At 39.5% G+C, this 20,926-nt stretch overlaps 1 protein-coding gene across 4 annotated transcripts in view; it reads left to right on the top strand.

Annotated features, from left to right (window-relative positions):
- Positions 1-10,609: 10,609 nt before the first annotated feature.
- The window catches only part of cntln (centlein, centrosomal protein), a 90,674-nt gene continuing 80,357 nt past the window's right edge, over positions 10,610-20,926 (top strand). For 3 of the 4 annotated variants that reach the window (XM_025907649.1, XM_025907650.1, XM_005456975.4), the window contains exons 1-5: positions 10,611-10,968; positions 11,295-11,383; positions 14,836-14,924; positions 16,885-16,969; positions 20,538-20,669. In XM_025907649.1, coding sequence (XP_025763434.1) covers positions 11,303-11,383; positions 14,836-14,924; positions 16,885-16,969; positions 20,538-20,669 — 387 coding nt within the window. In that variant the 5' untranslated portion in view covers positions 10,611-10,968; positions 11,295-11,302. Of the gene's footprint in view, positions 10,969-11,294; positions 11,384-14,835; positions 14,925-16,884; positions 16,970-20,537; positions 20,670-20,926 lie in introns of all 4 variants that reach the window. The other variant, XM_025907651.1, reaches the window with a different exon arrangement.

Genomic DNA, 20,926 nt, shown 5'->3' with positions numbered 1-20,926 from the left:
AGAAGCAGCAGTGATTCAGTGATATTTCTTTTCCTTCGTGTGCATTTAGATCATATATAGTGTTCTAGTCTAAATAATACCGCCGATTTTTAACAGTATTGTCAAAAAGGGGAGTTCATCAGATCAGGCTGAAGGAGCAATACATTAAAAATAAATGCAAATGATTTTGAATGCTGTATCAGCTCTTTAGCGTCGGACACAGAATTTCATGTTATAACAAGAAATCTTCGCCCCCTTTTTTTCTTTTTTACTTTCTGTTCTCTAAGGCAAACACACGTGCGACCCTGCGCTTGTGCGCGCGCAAGCGTGTTTGAAGCAGTTTGAAATAGTTTCTGTGTTGCCTACAGCGGGGATGTGACACTGATTCCCTAAGCTGTCCCTCAGATCCCTCAGAATTGGGCGTGCTCATTAAAGTTTCATTGTGCACTTGTTTTTATGATGATTTGCTCAACATTTGACTAAGACATCTCGAGAGTGAAGAGTTGAAGGAGTGAGGGGAGTGTGTCTGTGTATGAGTGTGTGTCTGAGGGTGTTGTGTTAGAGGATAGAGTGGAACAGAAAAAGAGAAACATTCACTCTCATCGGAGTGACTGCCTGCCTGCCTGCCTCAGCCCGGCTTTCCGCTGGGGTGAGAGAGGCAACGGAATCCCAGGGCAGTCATTTCTATCAAGTCAAGCGTCTGGAAGCCCCACTTGCATGTTTGGTCAAGGGGTAAATAATAGATCAGGGATTAGGCTTGTGTAGAATTCATTCCAGGGTAACAAGCTACTGAGGTCCCAGGATATGCATATTCATTCCTTGGCCAAGGCCGTGGGAGAGCGAGTACCATATGCTTGTTTGTCAGAGGGCTTAGTTTGCTAATTAAATGAGATATTACATACTTATGTGAGCAACAAAACAAAAAGCCTTTAAAGGATTGTCCAGAAAAAAATTGTGCTTGAATCTATTTTGTGTTGACTTCAAGTGCTTTGATGTTGCTTTAATTTGACTCAGGAAGTGTTTTCTATTTCGGAGTGTTGATTAACCGTGTAGATATCAGGAGCTATGGATGTGTATACAGAGCTTATCAAAGGCTAACATGACATTTTTTTTCTTTGTTGTTGCTTTGCTGCCAAACTATCAGATGACGATAAATCTATGTTATGACAAACAGATGAGATAGTAAAGTTATGATAGTGAGTGTCAGGCTAGCCATAGTGTATTTTCACCTTCTCATTATTTTCTTACCTCATGATTTTTGGAACAATTGCACTTCTTTTTGGGTGGGCTGGATTCTATGAGCAGGGTCAAACAGGTCTTTGGCTTGTTACTTTGTCACTCAGAAATGACTGGCTAACAATATAAAAAAGTTTAAAATCTAAGCTCAGGATTATATGGCAAACAATACAAGTAAGGCCATTAGAGGTTTGGTCTTTTTTCCAACACCATAATAAAAAACTTACTTTGTCAGCCTTTACATTTAACAATATTTACCCTAACCTCAGTCAAAGTAATGTTGTTGCCTATACCCTAACAACATTAAGATGCCAAATCACGACCTCTGATCCACATTCAACAAAAAATTCATGGTCCCAAAGTCAACAGCGACCATCTTCATGTGATTTGTTTGCTGCCCTATTTACCATATTCAAAAACCTCATCGGTGAACACAATTAACGGCATTTCACTGAAAAAAGTGTGTAAACAGAGAAAAAAAAAAAAAATGGCTGACAGAATCAACAATGTAGCATTAGAATTTCAATAAGTTTGTCTTTGTGATAGGAACCACCAGTCTGCTATAGAAACCTACTGTATAAAATATATCCTGACTTTAACATTCACCATCAGTGGGTGTCTAAATCGTCAGGTTTAGACATCTAAATGTAAGTTTTGGATCATGGCATTAAAAAATACAACATTTTTGAAAAGTTTCATTTTATAACAGAAAAGCCAAAATATGAACATCAGCCCCTATCAAATCTGATAATGCATATGGGGCAGTAACTGATCAATATTGGCTTACCATACACATCATTAACACTAAGTGGGCATTCATTTTAATGATACTGATAAACTGAGCAGTGTACTCACAAAATTATATGCATCACATCTTCTTAGAGGTAACATCTGTATGTATATTTATGTATTATGTTTTTTATTGCTGTAGTTATTATATGTTGTACCCTGACCACTGCCAAACCATAAATGACCATACAGAGTAGATACATTTTCTTCTGTGAAAACATCAACTTACATTTCATGTATTCTGTGAAGACGACTAGCAAATTCATGTCCTGGGACGTAAATAGTGTAATCATATTTATTTTTAGAACAAATATAATGCATCTTTATTTTTAAAAAAAAGACAGACATACAATGTTTGCTGCAGGCAGCTTGATAGGGAGGAAAAGTATATGTTTATCTGTCGCTGTGACAGGATCCCACTGTTCATTAATTACCCAGCGGGACCGCCGATAATGAGCTATTGAACCTGCTGCTGAAGTGTTCCACCTCCTGGGAAGGCCATCAGCTGCTGCATCGCATTTTGTGGATCCATCAAATCCACAGAGGTGCTCCTGTTCATTAAGTTCCAGTCACTAGTAAAGCACAAAAAGGTCCAGAAAGGTCACTTCAACCATCCCCAAGAAAACCCAAGAGTTTTCAAAGGACTGGCTCTCACTGTAAGTTTTCTTCAACAGTCTGGAGACAGTTAATGACCTGAAGAGCTTTTTTCTTTTTTAGCTGCTTCTTGTCACGTGATGTTTCTGATGCCAGATCAATACCAAATTCAATGAACACCTTATTTGGATGTCATCAGTCCATTGAATGGCTGTTATCAGTAGCCTTATACATCTCGTTGGTAGGTGCCTTCCTATACCTACTAGCAGGCTCAGATAGCAATTTTTATTTCTACTAATCAATGATAAACTGCCTGCTGCATAATCTAATGTAGCATAATCAGATTACATAGAAGTCCTCTAGTGGTCATGTGAAGAAATGAAAGTTCAACTCACATCTTGCAGTTGCAAGTCATTTAAATTACGAACATTTGAAATATCTGCCTGCTAGTAGACATAGTAGAACACCTACTGGGACTGATAACATGTGGTTATTTAAATGTCTAATGGCTGTTAATCTCTACCAGACATTGTGTGTTACAATGATATGGCTTAAAATTTATCTATGAACCTCAATTAACAGATTTGCCTTTGTAGGACTTCACACATACATGACCTGCTGCCTTTCAAAACTCAATCGGAGTGAACCTGAAGTCTTAGGCTTGAACAGAAAAAGGCGTCAAGACAGTTTCAGGTACTGGAGGTTGATCAAAAGAGAATTAAAGGGTTCGATGAGCATCACTGAAGTAAAATCGTGCCTTTATACTGAGATGACTCGGTATATCAGCCTCTGAGTTTGAGCCCTTCTAACTCACTGAGAGCGAAGCACAGGTGTTGGAAATAAGACAAATACTTTTCTCATCTAAAAGCTGTTTTCCAACTGGACAACATTTACTCAGGGCGATCAATGTCCCATGTCCTAGTCTCTTCTCTCATACTCAAGGGAAATATGAACTTAAATACAACCTCACCACCTTAATTTACCCTTTCACCAAGCAAAGGACAAGCTCTCCGGCAGCAGCCCAAGGGAAATAGTCTGACTCCTTGTTCCCACACATCCTGAGGGGTCTAACTGTGGGTGGAATGGCACTTTAGTTGGGTGAGCAGTTAGTGAGTGTGGCCCTGCAGTTCATGGCACCGTAGACGCACAGAAGCTCACACATACACATATACGACGTTGCCTCTGAGAGGTGTGTCTTGCGGATCAATTCATCCTTTATGAGTGCTCCAGTTTGTTAAGGGTAGGACCAGAAGGTCATCAGATGGGAGTCAAACAGACATCCGCGTCGTCTCTTTGGGGCTGACGTTAGACATGAACAAGGGGGTTTGTGCATACAGCATGTGGGGAGACGGGTGCTAGTGGGGAGATGGGTGCTAATGGGGAGGGGGGAGGGCATCTACATCACATGCAAACAGGAATGCACATAATAGGAAATGACAAAGTGTAAGGTTTATGGCAAGGGAAGGTTTTGAGCTTGAGTGGTCTGATTTAGGTGCACAGATATTGTCAGTCTAACGGCTGAAACGGGGGGGAAAGAAATGGTAATCAATGGTTTCTCTGTCCTGGGGTTTTGTAAGGCAGTCCAAGGTCTCACAGGATTCAGCATGAGGATGGCTCATGCTTGGGGTCAAGAGTGGCTGACAATTCTCCCACAGACTCCACTGAGAGAAATAATATCCCTCCTCAGGGCATCACTTGAACAGAAATGCGTACAAACAAGTCTTAAAATGTCAGCAAGTGGACATGAATTTAGTTTGCGATTTCAAAGATTTGTGACTTTGGTTTCAAAAGACACTTGGTGTGATAGCAGCTTATTATTATCTTACTCAATAAATAGAGTCATCAGCCGTATTGCAAAGTGACTGTGTCTCAAAGCCTTTACTGTAAACGCTCACATGTTGGAGCCTGCCTCATTTGTACGCAGTGGGAGTGATGTACTAAACACTGCGCAGGTTTGACATCCCAACTGGCATTTGTACGATCGATGTTCCTTTAAAGTGGAGGACTTGTGACTCTTTAGTATCTTTTGTCATCTTCTGCAGTTCTCAGGTTCTTTCTTCCCTCAGCATCAAAGCTAGGCCACATTAATGCAGACAATATCCCCACTTACCTGAGGCGGCAGGCGGAGACTGTGCTTTCACAATTCTCCATGGAGTGTCATGTTTTTCCCCGGGATGTGCCTCTCTTCCTTCCTCTGTCAGCGCTGGCACACCAGGGCTTGTCATTTGGTTCTTGAATTTTTCATGCAGGTGCATTTGCATGATCACAATCCTGTGTCACTTCTTCCCCTGGTAGATTAAATGCTGCCTGGCACTTGAACTTCCCCGTGACTCAGCTGAGGCAGAACAGAAGTGAGACAAGCGTGCTTGCTGGGACTGTCAGTGCAAGAGCCATCTTGTTTCAAAGGGTGGCACCTTACGGTTTGGCAATTGGCTCGCAAAGACAACTTAAACAAGAGTCAGTTTACATTTGCTACTGCAGTGCTTACATTTGTTGAGTCATACTCTGTAGTGTCAAGATGTTGTTGCGCTTTGGTTTGGTTTGGCTTGGTACATGATCTCAGGAACCTAACAATTTAATTTTGCCGTATGCGCCGACTGACACATGAATAGCTGCCTTTTCTTCTGTCAGAGCATCGAGTTTAATCATTCAATTGACTCTCTACAAACACCCCAGAGATCATGAATAGTAAGAAGTATCCTTTGAGATAAGCATCTGCAGATCAATTTTAGAGTTCTTAGAAACTTAGAATTAATATTTTGAGGTGATTCATTTTCATCCATGCTTTATTTGCATTAAACAGCACTGAGGTTATTATGTATGTTATCAAAGGTAATCTTATTTTTGGCTTTTTTTCTGGCTTTATTGGATAGATATAGTGAAGACTGACAGAAAGGTGAAAGGAGAGAGAGAGAGGGTAGGACATGCAGCAAAGGGCAGGGGCTCGGACTTGAACCCGGGGCTGCCCGGCTGCTCATCCTACTGAGTTAAACTAGCGCCCATCAAACATAGTCTATGCTGAACATTCTCTACATATATTATTCTTGGATGAATCATTGCTCTCCTATAAAGCAATTTTATGAGCAAATTGTGCTTTCAGTATCTACAAGCAATAGTATGTGCTTTTTTTTTCAGGGGGGAAAAAAAAGGGTCCCATTATTCCTGCCACCCATGTACGTCCACTGACTTTATGGTAATTTATTATTTATCCACAGTTAGCTTTGAAAAAGTTGAAAGTTACAATGTGAACCCAAAAAGAATACTCACAAAAATATGAATATTACAGTGTTTCATATAAATTTTACCTAAGACACACTCATAAAATTTGCAAGCTTTATCTTTGGATCGTATAGATCCTGATCTGTATGAGGACACACATTTAGATAGTGGGTTAGAGAGGAATAGGACTACACTGCATTTATATATGCTTCACCTCTTGCAGTACACTTTGCATACAGTTTTATGCATAAAGAATACATCTTTTATGTATTTATGCATAGCTTAAGGAAGTAAAATCAAGAAAAGACTGCACAGAGTGTGTAAAAAAAAATTATATTGTAAATGCACAAATCACATAATTGGTTATTGTGAAATTGTGCTTGGCTTAGATCTGCTTTATATACCTGAGACAGTCTCAAACTCGGGATCCGGATTAATCTGTCTTTAGCAGTACAAACACCAAATAAAGGGAGATACTGGCTGCTTCAGATACAAGAGAGAGCAGCAAGAGACGCTGCCAAAACATGGTGGAACATGCCTGTGTACGCAACTGTAAGTGTCTTTAGCTAAATAATTTGATGATGAAAGAAGGGATAAGTTAGAAGGTAATCTTCCACTCTTCACTTGTCTCTTAAATGTTCTTAAAACAGCCTTCTTTTTCATAATTTGACCGTAGAGTAACCAAATCAGTTTCAGGGTTTCTCATAAGAGACGCTATACCTAACATTTTGCAAGTGGTCTGTTTCGCCTTGAAGATTTTGACCTGCAGAAGAAGCCAGATTCAAAACTCTGCTGGTCACATGTCGTCATGATGACAGTGAGAGAGGGGCTTATTCACAGATACCATGTGTCAGTTTGTGTCTCTGAACAAGAAACAGGGGGCAGGCAGATGTTGCACATTATGTACCAGTCTACTGCCTCTAAAATTGTTCTGCAAATGAGGATCTTAATGAGAGGCAGTGTTTGTGGGTCAAGGAACAGCCTAATCATACTAAGTCAATTGCATCTTTTCTCTATGTGTGTGTGTGTGTGTGTGTGTGTATGCAAGTGTGTGTGGTTGTGCGTGTGCATGCATACATGGGTGTGAGTGTGGAGCAGTGAGCAGATGAACCAACATTTGTCTGACTCAAGAGGAGAGCCAGTCATCATATTTCTTCATTTCCCTCTCTCACCCTGTGCTCCAAATCTGGCTGGACACTTAAGTACATTAGCCACACAATATGGAGTTGTCTTGTCTCACCAGCACAAAACAGATGTCAAACACATGTCTTTGTTCATTTTCCTTTACCCTCCCTTTGCTTACGTCCAGTCGAGAATCATTGGGCACACTGTCTCTAATCTTACAGCGGCTCATTAAAACTGAAGACATGGGTAAATATCAACAGGAGTAAGTACCTATTTTAAAAGGAAAACAGTAATTGTATCTGCCAAATAGAAATAAAGATCATTATCATATTTCCATATCATTTTTCTTTGCCATCGTGTGTGGTTGCTTCGGTTGTTCAAACTGGAGATTTATAACAACAACAAAGCAGTGCTTACAGACACAGAGGAACCTTTATTTTATATAGAATACATGTGTGTGTATCTGTGTAAGTGTAGTATCAAGAGACACCCATCTGTATTTTAAAACTATGTTTGAAGAGTCCTGTGTTCTCAAAAATAATATTAGTATGAACATCAATACATCATGTGGACATGGTTTTTAACCTCTCTTCCTTTCTTTGTAAAAAGTAAACCTAGGACCTATCTAAGGACCTGAGGACCTGAGGACCTGGGGCAGGTCCTTTGTCTGTTTGGAGCTTTAGCCAATCTCAGTAATTTCAAAATAATTATTAAATAATGCTTTAACATGCAGCTGTAACGTTGAACTGAATTATTATTAACTAATTGCACAAACCATCATGTTATACTGTAGAATAAAGACAACTTCATATTCATAAATGAACAAGAGTCAGCAGATGTAAAGGTATTCAAGTTAAATCTGTGATTATAATATAAAAAACAGTGTTACATCTAGTTTATATTAGTCTACATTTGCTCAAACACAAGATATTGTGCATTTTCCAAAAAGTATTTTCATTATATCCAGCAAATTTTCTCAGCAAGGTTATTATAATAAAGAATAAAACTAAGCAAAAAACTCTGGTGATAGTTTCACTCTAAGTATAAAAGTTAGTCAACTGAAATAAAAATCAACATTTTTGAAAAAACAGCCCTAACTTACAAAACTAACTTACAAAACTGACTAAAATATCAGAATTCACAAAGCTAAACAAAAATGAATCATTTAACAGTCAAATCTAGAGTAAAACTTAGAAGAACTTAGAACATCAATAGAAAAAAATCAACTTGGAAACTTAAAATTGAATAAGTTTAAACTTAAAATAAAATAAAATATAGTGGAAATATCCCTAGTTTTAGTCTTTAGTAAGAAGATCTGGTAAAATTCGTTACCACAGCCTGCCTGATGAGGCTTTGATAGACATCTTTAGTGAGACTTTGGATGTCTGCAATACCGTGAGTCATCTGTGTTCAAAAGGTGTTGCATTTTTTTACGTTTAAATTAGTGCTGCTGACTGCATTAATCTCGTTAAAATGACGTTAATGCCATAACCGCATTAACGCAGCAAGTCTCCGTTAGCAAGTTAGCGCCAATCGCTCAATGCGTGGGGCTGCACGGCGCTAACACGTTAACAAGCGTTGACGCCGTGCAGCCCCACGCACGGAGTGATCCACGCTAACTTGCCAACGGAGATTTGCTGCGTTAATGCTTTTATGGTGTTAAAGTCATTTAAACGAGATTAACACTGACAGCACTATTTTAAATATGCACCATATCTACATGATATAAATTTTAAAAACACTTAAATTAACACTGAAACTAACAAAAACTAAACTAAAACTAAACACGTTTCAAACAATAAACTGAAATGACGAAATCCACTCTGAAAACTAACCTTTTTTAGGGGAGCTCAAGTACCACTAAATTCATGAATTGCTTGCCTAAAAATATCTATAGTAACATTAGTAATAATCAGGCATTTTAGTATCATTTTCTGAAATTGTCTGTTAATATTATTTTGACAACTGGAAATGGTGCAGGTTAGAATGAAAACGGGCTTTAACGGTCCCGTGTTCTTGATGTCATGATGTCACAGCGCACTCACACCGAAGTGCTGCTGCTTCAACAGCAGATTTATCAATAATAAATAAGATGCGTTGGTGCGGCAGAAACCCCCCCCAATAGGTTGAATTTCTTCACACAAAAGTGCCACATGTTCTGTGCTAATATGTGCTCATTTTTGTGACTTATAAAGTGTCCACTTATTTTTATTTGTTCTCTGAATAGTGTTAGCTATCGTACGCTACACAGCTAACCTTGTTAGCCAATTTTAGCTTTTAGCTACATAAATATGCTGTTATATATTGCACATTACCAAACAAGCAGTTGATGTACTTTTTTTAGTTTGTTAAAGATTTGTGTTCCTATTCTGGTCAAATTTGGCTTTATTGTTTGTTTATAGTACAACTTCAGTTCCAGCTGACATGAAGTCAATTCTGTTATGTGTCACTAGATAAGCAACAGTTTATGCCTTTTTTTTAGGTTGTAAATTATGCTTTACTGTTACATTTTTGTTTTTTTTTAGCAGCGCAAAGACAGAGAAGAAGATAGAGAGGAAGAGAAAGGGAGAGAGCAGGATGAAGGCGGCAAAAAGAAACAAGAGTGGACATGTAGTCAAAGTCAACACAAAATTGTAAAGCCACCTGGTGTAGCTCCTGTTTCGACCACATTCATTGATGATAACTTCACATAACTAAGCACTGTGTTATACTGATATCATATGGAAATCCTTATAATAACGGCTCTTAAAATAATTATTATAAGATTTATTTTTTTTAGTTGAATGCATTTGTATGTTATTGTCAGTGCAAAGGAGTGAGGAGGATGGAAAGAGAGAGCAGGAAGAACCAGGTGAGTAAATAGGCAGATACTGAAGTAAGATGGAACAAGAATAATTGTGTTTCACAAAATATTTTTTACATGCAATTCATAGATGCTTTGTTTGCTTTGCTTTTCCAGTAGCATGCTTAAAAATGGACATTCTAGACAGAACGTGTTCATGTGAATGATAGCTTTTTAAGGGATTCATTGCAGTCTAAACATTCAACAGAATGTGAGTGACAGACTACAAATCTATTCTCCACTCTTGGGATTGGGGTACATGATGCTCTGTACTGTGTCTGTACAATAAAAGGAGGGTATGTATGAATTAAAAAACTATATTGTAAAAGCAGCTCTTACAGGTTTGCTTCATATCCATGTGTGTGGACAGACAGGGTGAAATGTGAAATGTGAAAAGCATTGAGTGCATTTGCAGGCAGCATATTCTTTTATTATCAATTATGTGGCACTGTGCACATAACATTATGACTGGGCGTTGAGTCCCCCCTAGAACTCTGAACATAGATTCGCCCCTGAATCTCAATGAAAGTGAACTGAATTGAAAACAAAAATTCAAAGTGAAAAAGAAAAAAAAAAGCGAAAATACAAAACTATGAAACTTTTCATAAATAGGGGAAAAAGTTCATAAAATCGCAGTTCAAGGAGGCTATCAGTGTGCAACACTTTATTTTGGAAAACAAAAGAAAAACAGCAAAAAGCAACTTAGGGTCTTAACAAATCACAAAAAGCCAATCAAAACTGACCTGCGCGTTCCCCTGGCTGATCCAATCTAGCAACACCCTTGCCGATCCCGATCATACTGCCATCTATGAACTGCTACTGTCGTGAAGTGACGTGACGGCTGTGACGCGAAGGGACAGAAGCGGAAAACAGCGGGCTTGTTTGAAAAGAGGAAACCGTCTCCCTGGTTACTGACAGCCGTGTTATCCACACAGATGTTTCATCTGGCGTTGTACAAAACAATATAACGGATGTACACGGGTGAACCCTTCAATTTCTCACAGTTCGAAGTATGCCGTGACTTTTTTTTTTCTAGCGCTCTGACTTCGGAAAGCTGTCAACACCAGAAAGAGTGTAACTGTTTATGCTTTACGTGGCTAACGCTAGCTAAGTAATCTCAGTGTTGGTCTTCCTGGTGCTGCTGCAGGGTTGATATCTGCGTGGTTAGCAAGCGATCGAAATAGGTAAGAACTTATCAGTCCTCAAAATACGTGGAGGGCTGTCCTGGACGCTTGCTTATTTCTTCCTCAGCGGTAGACCTCAGTGGTAGAAACCTGTAACGCCAATATGCTAACATCACATAAATAAATACAAAGTCCCTGTCGGTATGGTTTCAGTCAGCTAAAATCCTTTCCAATTAGTTTTGTCAATCCGATGCAAAGCAGTCTAATCACACGTTGTTTAAATAGCTGAGCTGTGACATGTTTGTTTTGATCCACTGCTGCAAGTTACTGAGATTTTTCTTTTAATATTTCATCACTACAAACCTTTTTCTTTTGCCTTCTTGCAGGTCCGAAAATGAGCTCCAAAGACGATTCTCGCATCCTGGTATTGGAGGAGCAGCTGAAGACTTTATCAGATGAGCTTTTGCAATGCCAGGTGTGTGAATGTTTTGTTTTGGGTTTTTGTTTTAAAGCCATGTGTACACACTTCTGTACTGTACCACTGCTCATTGTACAATGCTGGATTTAGTTAAAAGTAGGAGAGAAAAAAACCCATTTGATTTCCCTAAAATAGTGATTTGTCCAGATTACTTGAGTATAACATCGTTACAACCCTTATCATTACATCACTGTTACAAACAAAGCATTCATTTGGCTGTGATTTCTACATAACTCTTGTCAGTGTTAAAAAGTGTAACTCACTATATTAATCTTTACTTTATTTATCACTCTGACTATGACTTTTTTTCAGACTACATATATATCACACAGTTGTCAGCACCTTTTATTCTGCAGGCTGAGCGTTCATTTCTTTTCAATTGTCACTCTCTGCTATAAATTGTGGACCTTCATTAATTTCAAAATTAAGTAGTTACTGTTAATTTTATCTCTGTGTGCTAGTCAGTCACAGACCTAGAAATTATATTCTCATGCTTATCTTTCCATTAATCCTTATTTTATATTACATAAAGTCAGCTGACATGGCTGGAAAACCACCCCTTTACAGGATGCTACTTGTGATTTTAAAATAAAGCACATTTGACTGACTAGATAAAGCATATTTATCTCCCTCATGCATATGTAAATGTCCTGATTACACCCTTATTGAATGTCTAGCACAGACAGGAAAAAGTGTGGAGGGCCCCCGTCAGATAATACACAGATAGGCACGACATGCTCATGAGCAGATTTCCAAAGGCTTTCATGTTCACTTTGTGAGTCAGTGATTGAGGGAGTCCTTGCATACTCACCACCAGGTGGTGTCTAATAACATGAGTGAATTGATCCCAGCATTTCTCACTTTGTGTATCCACACCACCTTGCTACACAGGTAGGCAGACAGCTGTGGGGTTCAGCAGATGAGGTGTTACATTTGAGGTTTTTAATAGAAGTAGAAATATAAACCACCTAACACGTTGGACACAAACATTCGTTGCGCTGCTGTTTGTGTGTAACCACATGTGTGCCTGTTACCTTATTTATCCTCTGCATAAACTTTGGTTTGACTTCGGGAGCCAATTTTCAAGTGTTTATTCAGTGAGAGAACACAAAGGCATCAGAGTGGAGTGAATCCATGTATTGACGTATGTGATTAAATAAACAAAAGAAACATATTGTGTCTTCTGCAAATGCATCGGTAGTCAGTATGAGTAAGTGACAGCTGAAATAACTTTGCCGGAGACAAGACGGGAAAAAAATCCCCACGAACGTAATAAAAATGTTTATGTAACTGGTTTTGCTAACCTGGGGTTTATTTACTAGAGCTGTTTGTCGAATGATAGAGATGACAGGAAAGTGGAGAGATTTCTGTCAAAGGAAACAAACTTTTCTTGTTCACTGCATGCAGACTGATTATGGTTATGTGGGTAATCATTCTCCAGAGGCCCATTCTTAGCCAGGAACAATCTTGCCTTGACACACCTTAGAAAAAGAAAGAAAAAGAATTATGTATGAGTGATGAAACAGTATGAAAGTCGGTGAATAAAAAGTGAGACAATTATTTGGCAAGTAAATTTATTTTTAAGACAAAGCAGTGTCACCTGATAATGTTAGTTTTGCAAATTTTCTCCATGAATTTTGCCCCAAGAAAATATTAGCCAAACACAACCCTCTCTCACATATAATTTTTGTAATACTGCGATTAGATTAGTTCTCTCAGGGTATTCCGGCTTCCTCCCACGGTTCAAAGACATGTGCGTTAGGTTAACTGGTGATCCTAAATCGGCCGTAGATTTGTGTCTCTGTGTCATCCCTGCGATAGACTGGCAACCTGCCCAGCTGGAATAGCCTCCAACACAACAACCCTGAAATGGATAAGAGTAGGCCTTTTGCCTGCAAACTTTAACATTTGATTGCACCTTTAAACTTAAAAACCATTATAAAAAATGTTATTCTCACTTGTATTTAGGACTACGCACTGTATACTTTGTTCACTTCAGACTCACTTATATTGAGCTGACACGAAAGCCATCTTTGGTGGTCTTATCTGGAGTAGATCACTGATTCTGCATATCTGAGGACTTTAAGTTCTACCGTGCACAATTTAAATTGTGGCATTTGAATACCACTGATGTCTTAAGTCTCTTGCGTGATTACTTCAGGACAGCCATTAACTACAAAGACACTCATCTGTCAGCCAGCAAATGTTCCTGCTAGACCATGCTAATTTTACTAATATGTGCTGAATTCCAGTGGCTCTCGCTCTCTCTCTGGTATGTTTAGCTCGTGGTGTTTCAGTGTCTAGATTCAAAATGAATAATTCAGCCATCATCAAACACACATTCAGTGCATCTTTAAGTACGCATACGGCCGAGGAGAGCTCTTGATGAGGGTCCTGACTGAACATTTGTCCATGGAAGGGCTAATGGCAGCCAAAGGCCAGGCAGAGGGAGACCATGTATTTCAAGTAAACCATGCTGCCTAATTTAATCGTTAGCTGCATTCCAGGGTTGATTTGGTGAGATCTCTATCCCCGCTTCACCCCGCTCCCGATCTGTGTAACCACATACCAAAACACACAGATGCGCATCGAGACAGAGATCTACAGTCCTTCCACTTTATATGTTCAGCTCATGGTCTTATCAAGGTCTGCTTCTGCCACTTCAGTAAATAATTGATTAGACACTTTTGAGAAGGGGGTTAAAATTCATGTGCTAATTGGAGACCAGTAGATTCCAGTGGGAGGGATGACTTTTATCTTATGATGATGTGAACATAATTTATCAGATAATTTTATATTAAGTCGATTTGGTATAATTCTGTCTTTTAATGTCAGAAAATGTAGTTTTTAGATGTCCCTCATTAAATGTAATGTAGCTTAAAAATGTTTGAAAAACCAGCGAGACAATTTGAATTGGAAATGTGTCAGGGGCTGGCTGGGTTTTTCTGCTTGAAGATGACTCTCTCTGTCATCAGTTTTGAGTTTCTTTGGGGCTAGTTACTTTGGAGCTGTAGTGGAAAACATATCCGGAGAGCAATTGATTAATAAAGAAAAATGCAAGCTCGACTGCTGTGTTTTGATTTGGATCCCTGCTCTCCCCAGTCATAAATAGTGCATAATGACAAGTGTCAATGCTCGCTCCCCTTGAGTCGAAGGTCACATCTCAGCGATGGAGATTGCCGCTAGAGAGAGGCTGGTGATTAGAGAGGGCAGGACAGATGAAAAAAATATTATATATTTATATTTTTACAAGTTCTTTAAATTATTGATTGACTTCCCCCAGTTGTCATATGCTAATGTCACTGAGCATCCTAACTTTTTGTTTCTCACTGAAAAAGGGCTGTGATGTGTTGCTGCTTTTCCTTTTAGGGGCTTATCAAATGCAAATTTTATCATCGCATTTCTCAAAAATTATTTCTCTTGACTTGCTGAATCCTTTACTCTCACAGGCAGACAAGGAGTTTGTGTGGTCTCTGTGGAAAAGGCTGCAAGTGGCAAATCCAGACTTGACCCAGGCTGTCAGTTTGGTGGTTGAGCGGTGAGTGGATTCATCTTTCACATTGCTACCTGAGAGGCTCAGCAGACGAACCTTCCCCTTATCTCGCAAGTGAAGAGAAGCAAGTGTGTGTGTGTGTGTGTGTGTGTGTGAAAGTCGTTCAAGGGGTGTTTAAAGCACCTTGGCCGTTCTACTGGGGTTATGACGGAATCTGGTGCAGATGCTGATTTAAGCCCTCTTATCCCTGGTCTAGCAGTTCAAACAGTGGAAACCCTTTTAATGAAAACACTCTTCCACTGCTGCTCACATGTTGGACAGTTGAAACAGTCCTGCCAAATACTTGTCTTTACTGGATAAATTGCAAGATTGAATATGACCTCTTTTGCAGGATGGCTAAGCTCCATTGAGAACAGTGGCATGGGAACTTGTAGGAAAAGACACATCTGGAGAAATGAATTGCGTTCCTCTTATGATTTAAAAAAAAAAAAAAAAACACCCAAAAAACATAACGAGACTCTGATTTATCGCTGAAGTTTGAAAGCTGTTTATTCACGCGTTCCAGCTGCCATTAAATTTTGTGTAAAGCTTTATTTAGTACTTAGGTTTTACTGACTTTTTTCCTTAGGGGATACATTAAATCATATTTTCTTCCTCACTGGTGCACATCGCATACTTTTTGAGGTCTGTCAGTTGTTAGTAGACCCTTAATAGAGGTAAAAACACAGTGCAGCAGCAGAGTGCTCCTCAGTACCTGTGCCTCTCATTTCTACTCCACACCCACTTGAGTTCCTTATAGCCCCTTAGGAAACCCATCAAAGTGGGTTAGTCCGCTGAGACCGGTGGGGGAACACGCACCCAGAGAGTGTATGTGTATTGTATCACCTGATGCGCAGGAGGATATTGACATGGTAATTGTGTCGACTCCAGTCAAGCGCTGTCGTCCACTGGGAGCCGCCATTCATCCCTCCCTCCCCTTCCTGTGCGGATCTTGTAGAGAGATTGGTTGGATGCTCAGGACATGGTGAACATAGCCCAATATATGAGGAGATGCAGCTAGGCCTGCCTGCGTTCCTGCCCCCTCCAGGGACACCAGATACTTATTTCAGTGTCTACCAGGGGAGAGGGCTGATCAGAAGAGGCAAAGAGACGATAGAGAAGGCCTCAAAGACCCGAGGTGTAGAAGAAGCAGCTGATGAGCGGAGGGAACGGATGGTCCCCGGTGGTCCAGACTAGTTGAAACAAGCAGGTCCCCAATTGCAGACTTGTTTTTGTCTCCCCAAAAGTTCATTATGATAAAAGAGGTAGTAGTGGGCTTGAGAGGTTTAAACTTTGCTGTATTGTTGCTCTGTAATTCTGCGTAAGTAGCCAGTGAGTAAACAAAGTTTTTCTTTTCATTTTCTTACAGTTTAGCATTATTAAATATTAAAATAATGATGAGAACACTGGCGACATGTTAAGGCAAAGAATCTTCTTTTGATGAGTGCAGAAGGTGATCAATAATTAAACATTTGTAGTTGAAACCGATAAACTTTTGTCCAAGGACTTGCCCTCTGGGGGCAAAAGTCAGTGTTTTGACCTTTCCAGAGTAGCCAGCAGATATTTGGAAAAGGGATTGTTGATATCTGGGCCAACAATTTCCTTTTCCATGTGTTCACAGTCGAACTATGAATGCAGATGAATTAAAAAAAAAAGTGAAATCACTATCAGATGATAGCTCATGGTTTTCACCTGCATGCAGTCAATGCTCACTCATAAACCAGAGAACTTCCTATACTGAAAATCTCATTTGTAATGAAATCAATGAGTTCTTCATGCTTATTTTTATATGTAGCATCTGTTTATAGAGAAAAGTTAGAAATCAATGTGTTTCAAGCCAGTAAGATTGGACAGAATCTTGAGTGTAAGCTAAATAGATAAACCTATTCTTCTGTATGCTCTCAAGTCCTTAATCGTTGTTGACTATTTACACATGAATATTCTGTGTATTTACTCTTCCTTCTAGTGAGAAGCACAAAGCTGAGATTAAGGACAGGAAAGTGTTGGAGATCCTTCAGTCTAAAGACTACAAGATTCAAGAGTTGGAACAGGTATCAAAATGTTTGCCTTAACCAGCTTTAAGTTTCTAATGCAAACAACTTTTCCTTATGAACATCAGCAAGTCAATTAATTTTTTCGCTGCTGGCCTACTGTCAGATCTGATTATAGGAATTCAAATTGTCACGGCGCAGTTTAAATATGAAAATGTACAAAAAGTGTTCAAAAAGAGTTTTATGCAAAAAAAAAAAATCATCACACTTCTGCACACTCACAGAAGTGTGTGGCTGCTGTGATTTCCACATCAAAGTAGTGTCTTTCGCCATTTTTCTCACACATCATTATGTTTCCTTGCGTCATATGATTATTATAATTACGAAAAAAAAAAATTCAAAAGGCGCCACTTTAATGAGTAAGGATGTCCTCACACTAAGCACGGTTACTTTGTACCCTCCCCGAGCACAATCACCTTCCCTGCCCACTTCCCACTGGCCTGTGCTGACACTGCCCTTAATGATCCGACCCAAGTTCACATCAGTTTGTCTCGGAGTGTCAACTCTTCTCTCTTTCTTGAAAAAGCGCTCTTGTAGTACACAATGGGCTCATGAGTGCTTGCGAATGAGCTTTTTATGAATATTGTGGCTACAATGGGGTTGTGGTGACACACTGTGCTCTCACATGTTCATTAATGAATTGACAGAATGATTTCTAATGGAGACAGCTGCTACTCAGGAGTGTGTGTACATAGCAATCATGCTACATGCATACTGTGCTCAAGTCCAAGTGAACTATGGCTGGGTTCTCCTCTTTAAGTGGGCCAGGGCACCGGCACATTACACAGCACTTATACTAGTCAAGCAAACTTCACCTTGGGGGTCAAACTCGCTTGGCCACAGAAAGGATCAGTTAATGTGAGTGCCCCCTCAATCCCAGCACAAGACTTGAGGAACAAATCCAGTACATATAAACCTAAAAATTTAGGTTTGGGTTTTTTCTACTTTTTTTCCCCCAATAAGCACTGCAATAAGCCCATACCCTGTGTACATATTGTACACACACGTACATGTACAGCTTCAGCTTCCATGATTAACAAGCTGCTCCCAAGTTCCTGCATTGTGTACTGAGCTAAAAGTTAGCTTACCCGGTGGTTGCAAAGCAATTTTCCTTTCGAATGTAGAAGCGCCACCAACCCTGACTTCACAACAATGAAACTGTAAAACCTGTAGTACTACCACGGTTGTGTATTTGTGACTGACTAAATAAGCCATACACGAAACAGTGACCAGGCTCTGTCCTTGAGTGTGCTGCTGGCATTTTTGTTGTACTGCCAGCGATTGATGAATGGCTTTACCTTGGTAGGGAACAAAATAAAGCTTGTTTCCCCTTGTTTTTCCAACTGCTACTGGAATGCGCTCAACTTGGAAGTGACGTTACTCCCAGCTCTGACATCCGACTTCTGCTGTAAAAGGAATGCAGCATTTATCTTCAGGCTGAGCTTGTGGTCATATGCCTTCATAGTTGACATTTAAGTTGCAGCCGTTTCTAGTGGCTCTTAGTGAGTCTTTCACAGAAAGACAAAACAATCCTTGGGCTTTTTATTTCATTTTCATGGTCATTTTATTACAAACAAGCATTTTTGTCTTGCTTGTTTAACTGTCTGCTGAAACTTTAATTCATAAATGCCATAAAAATACAAATTAAATTATGCTGCTTTGATATTTCCCTTTAGATCTTTATCTTTCTCTCATACCTGTTTTTTTTTTTTTTGCTCTAACCCCTGAGTTATAGTTCTTGGTGGTATGATGGCTAATGATAATGACATCACTAATGTAATTTACTCCAAATCATCATCTCTTCACCGAAGCATCTGTCAGTCTCCTTCATTAGTGTCCCTCACCCAGAATGGTGCTCATTCTTAATGAGACTGGCTGTAATGGAGTCATCAGCTTGCCAGTGCTTTTTGACATTACCCTCCTCAGCAATCATAATAGTTGCTCACTGGACCAAAAAGGTACGTGATTACGGTGGACTTTTTGTTTTAAATGTAAAATTTGTGCCTTTAAGGTATAAGTCATCACAGATGACGACTCCATTGCTGTGTTTGCAAGCTTGGCACTTACAAGCTTACAAATGCTACTTATGGCCCTCTGAATTATCCAGATGACAGTGTGACACAAGTTTCACACTGTTGAAATGCTTTTCCCTAATTTACAGAAATGTGATGGATATCTGGATATCCATCAAATCTGATGGATACTTTTTGGTTATTTTTTAATAGACTGAATTGATGAGGCGGTAGATAGCTGCAAATCCGTCTCGTGAGAGTGGGACTTAACTGTGCTGTGTCTTTCAACTGCTTTTTAAGAGCTATTTAAATGAACTCATTCATTTATTACTCTCATTCAGTGTAACGCCCATGTCTAAGTTTATATGAGTTTTATAGGAGGAATTCCTTTGTTTTCAAAGCCTTTTTTTTGCTGCACTTCTTCTGAAAAGTTCCTTGATAGCGCCGCACTCTGTGCTGTGTCATCCAGCCCTCTGACAGTCATCATCTCATCTGCAATCTTAAGCCATACCCTCAGAGTGATTAATAGGTTTTCCTTCTTTTTTCAAGGATGTGATGGTCTGCTGAGTCCACATAGCATCTCAGATTTTTTTCTTAATGTATCAGTTCTCCCACTTTGATTATGTTTTTTTTTTTTTTGTTCTTTGCTGGTCTTCATTTTTTTCTTTCACCTCTTTCTCTCTTTGCTTTTGTAACATAGTTAGCTTTCATTTTTGAACTGTACTGGGAATTTTCAGACACTAATCTTTGTCCTAGACCTCTTAACTTGGCACAACCCGCTCCCCCCCACTATTCTATCACTTGAGTGCTACTGGGGTTCAAATTGTTCTTCCCTATCTCATTATCAGCGTTTGAATTTATTTTCCGCTCTCCAGTATAAATCTATTAAAGCCCCACTGTTCTTAGCACGGCAAGCTAGAAGTAGCAAGGAACGCTAAATCCACTATCTGGATATATCTGAGCGATTTCCCTCAACATGGCAATTAATTGCATCCCAGAGCACGGTGTTATTTGAGAGAGGAGGGTGTACCCACAGAAGACTGTGGATTACCAGCCAATGCCAAACCCCAGCTGATACAGTGTTAAGAAGCCAGCCTCCTCCCACTAAGGCCATAAAGGCTGCCAAAAAACATGAAGTAAACACATAAAAAGTGGGTGGTCATTACTTTACACTAGTGCTTGTTTTAAGAGCTGAATCATTTAGTCTATTCATTGATTGTCAGGTTAGAAAATTAATGCTGATAATGTTTTCCAGTCTTTCTTTTGTCTGTACACTTAATACTTTGGGGTTTTGGACTGCTGCAAAAATATGACAGTGAATGGCATGACCTTAAGCTCCAGGAAATTCCAACAAGCATTCACTCATGCTTTGTAGACCTCATGAATAGCTCATTAATCAACGCCAATTGATTACGAAAGTAAATATAAAAGTGATAGTCTTGTTGTTTTGTTACAACATGTTTAAAAAATGAAGGTTAAAAAAATGATATGCCTAATGTAACCTGTAGTTTTTTGGGTTTTTTTTTGTTCTTTCTGTGTCACCCTGATTGCCACAGAGAGTGACCGGGCAGCAGCAGGAGATTAACGGCTTGTTACAGAGGAGGACGGCGGAAGAGGAGAGTGATTTAATGAAGAAGGAGCTGACAGCTCTGCGTGAACAACTGGTCAATAAGAGTCAGGAACTTGAGGTTGGTGGAACAAATTTTCTGTGGCAGTCGGGACCTCCGCTTTCAAAAGTCTCTTTTCTGCGTGGCACCGAAAACGACAAGTCCCCCGTGGCTTTAGCCCCGGGGGTATGAATCATTTAGAAGAGAAAGAGGATTGTTCAGCCCTCTTGAACACAATCTCAGTGTCTTTGTGTCTTCTTCTCCTGTCTCCACCCTCGCTCTGTCTCACCCTTTCTTGCTTTCAGCTTACTTTCCCGCTACTGACAACAGAGAATACT

The sequence above is a fragment of the Oreochromis niloticus genome, linkage group LG6 (assembly GCF_001858045.2).
Source record: "Oreochromis niloticus isolate F11D_XX linkage group LG6, O_niloticus_UMD_NMBU, whole genome shotgun sequence".
NCBI classification, from domain to species: domain Eukaryota; kingdom Metazoa; phylum Chordata; class Actinopteri; order Cichliformes; family Cichlidae; genus Oreochromis; species Oreochromis niloticus.
The sequence above is the reverse complement of the archived record's forward strand: the minus strand, read 5'-3'. Positions and strand labels throughout refer to the sequence as shown.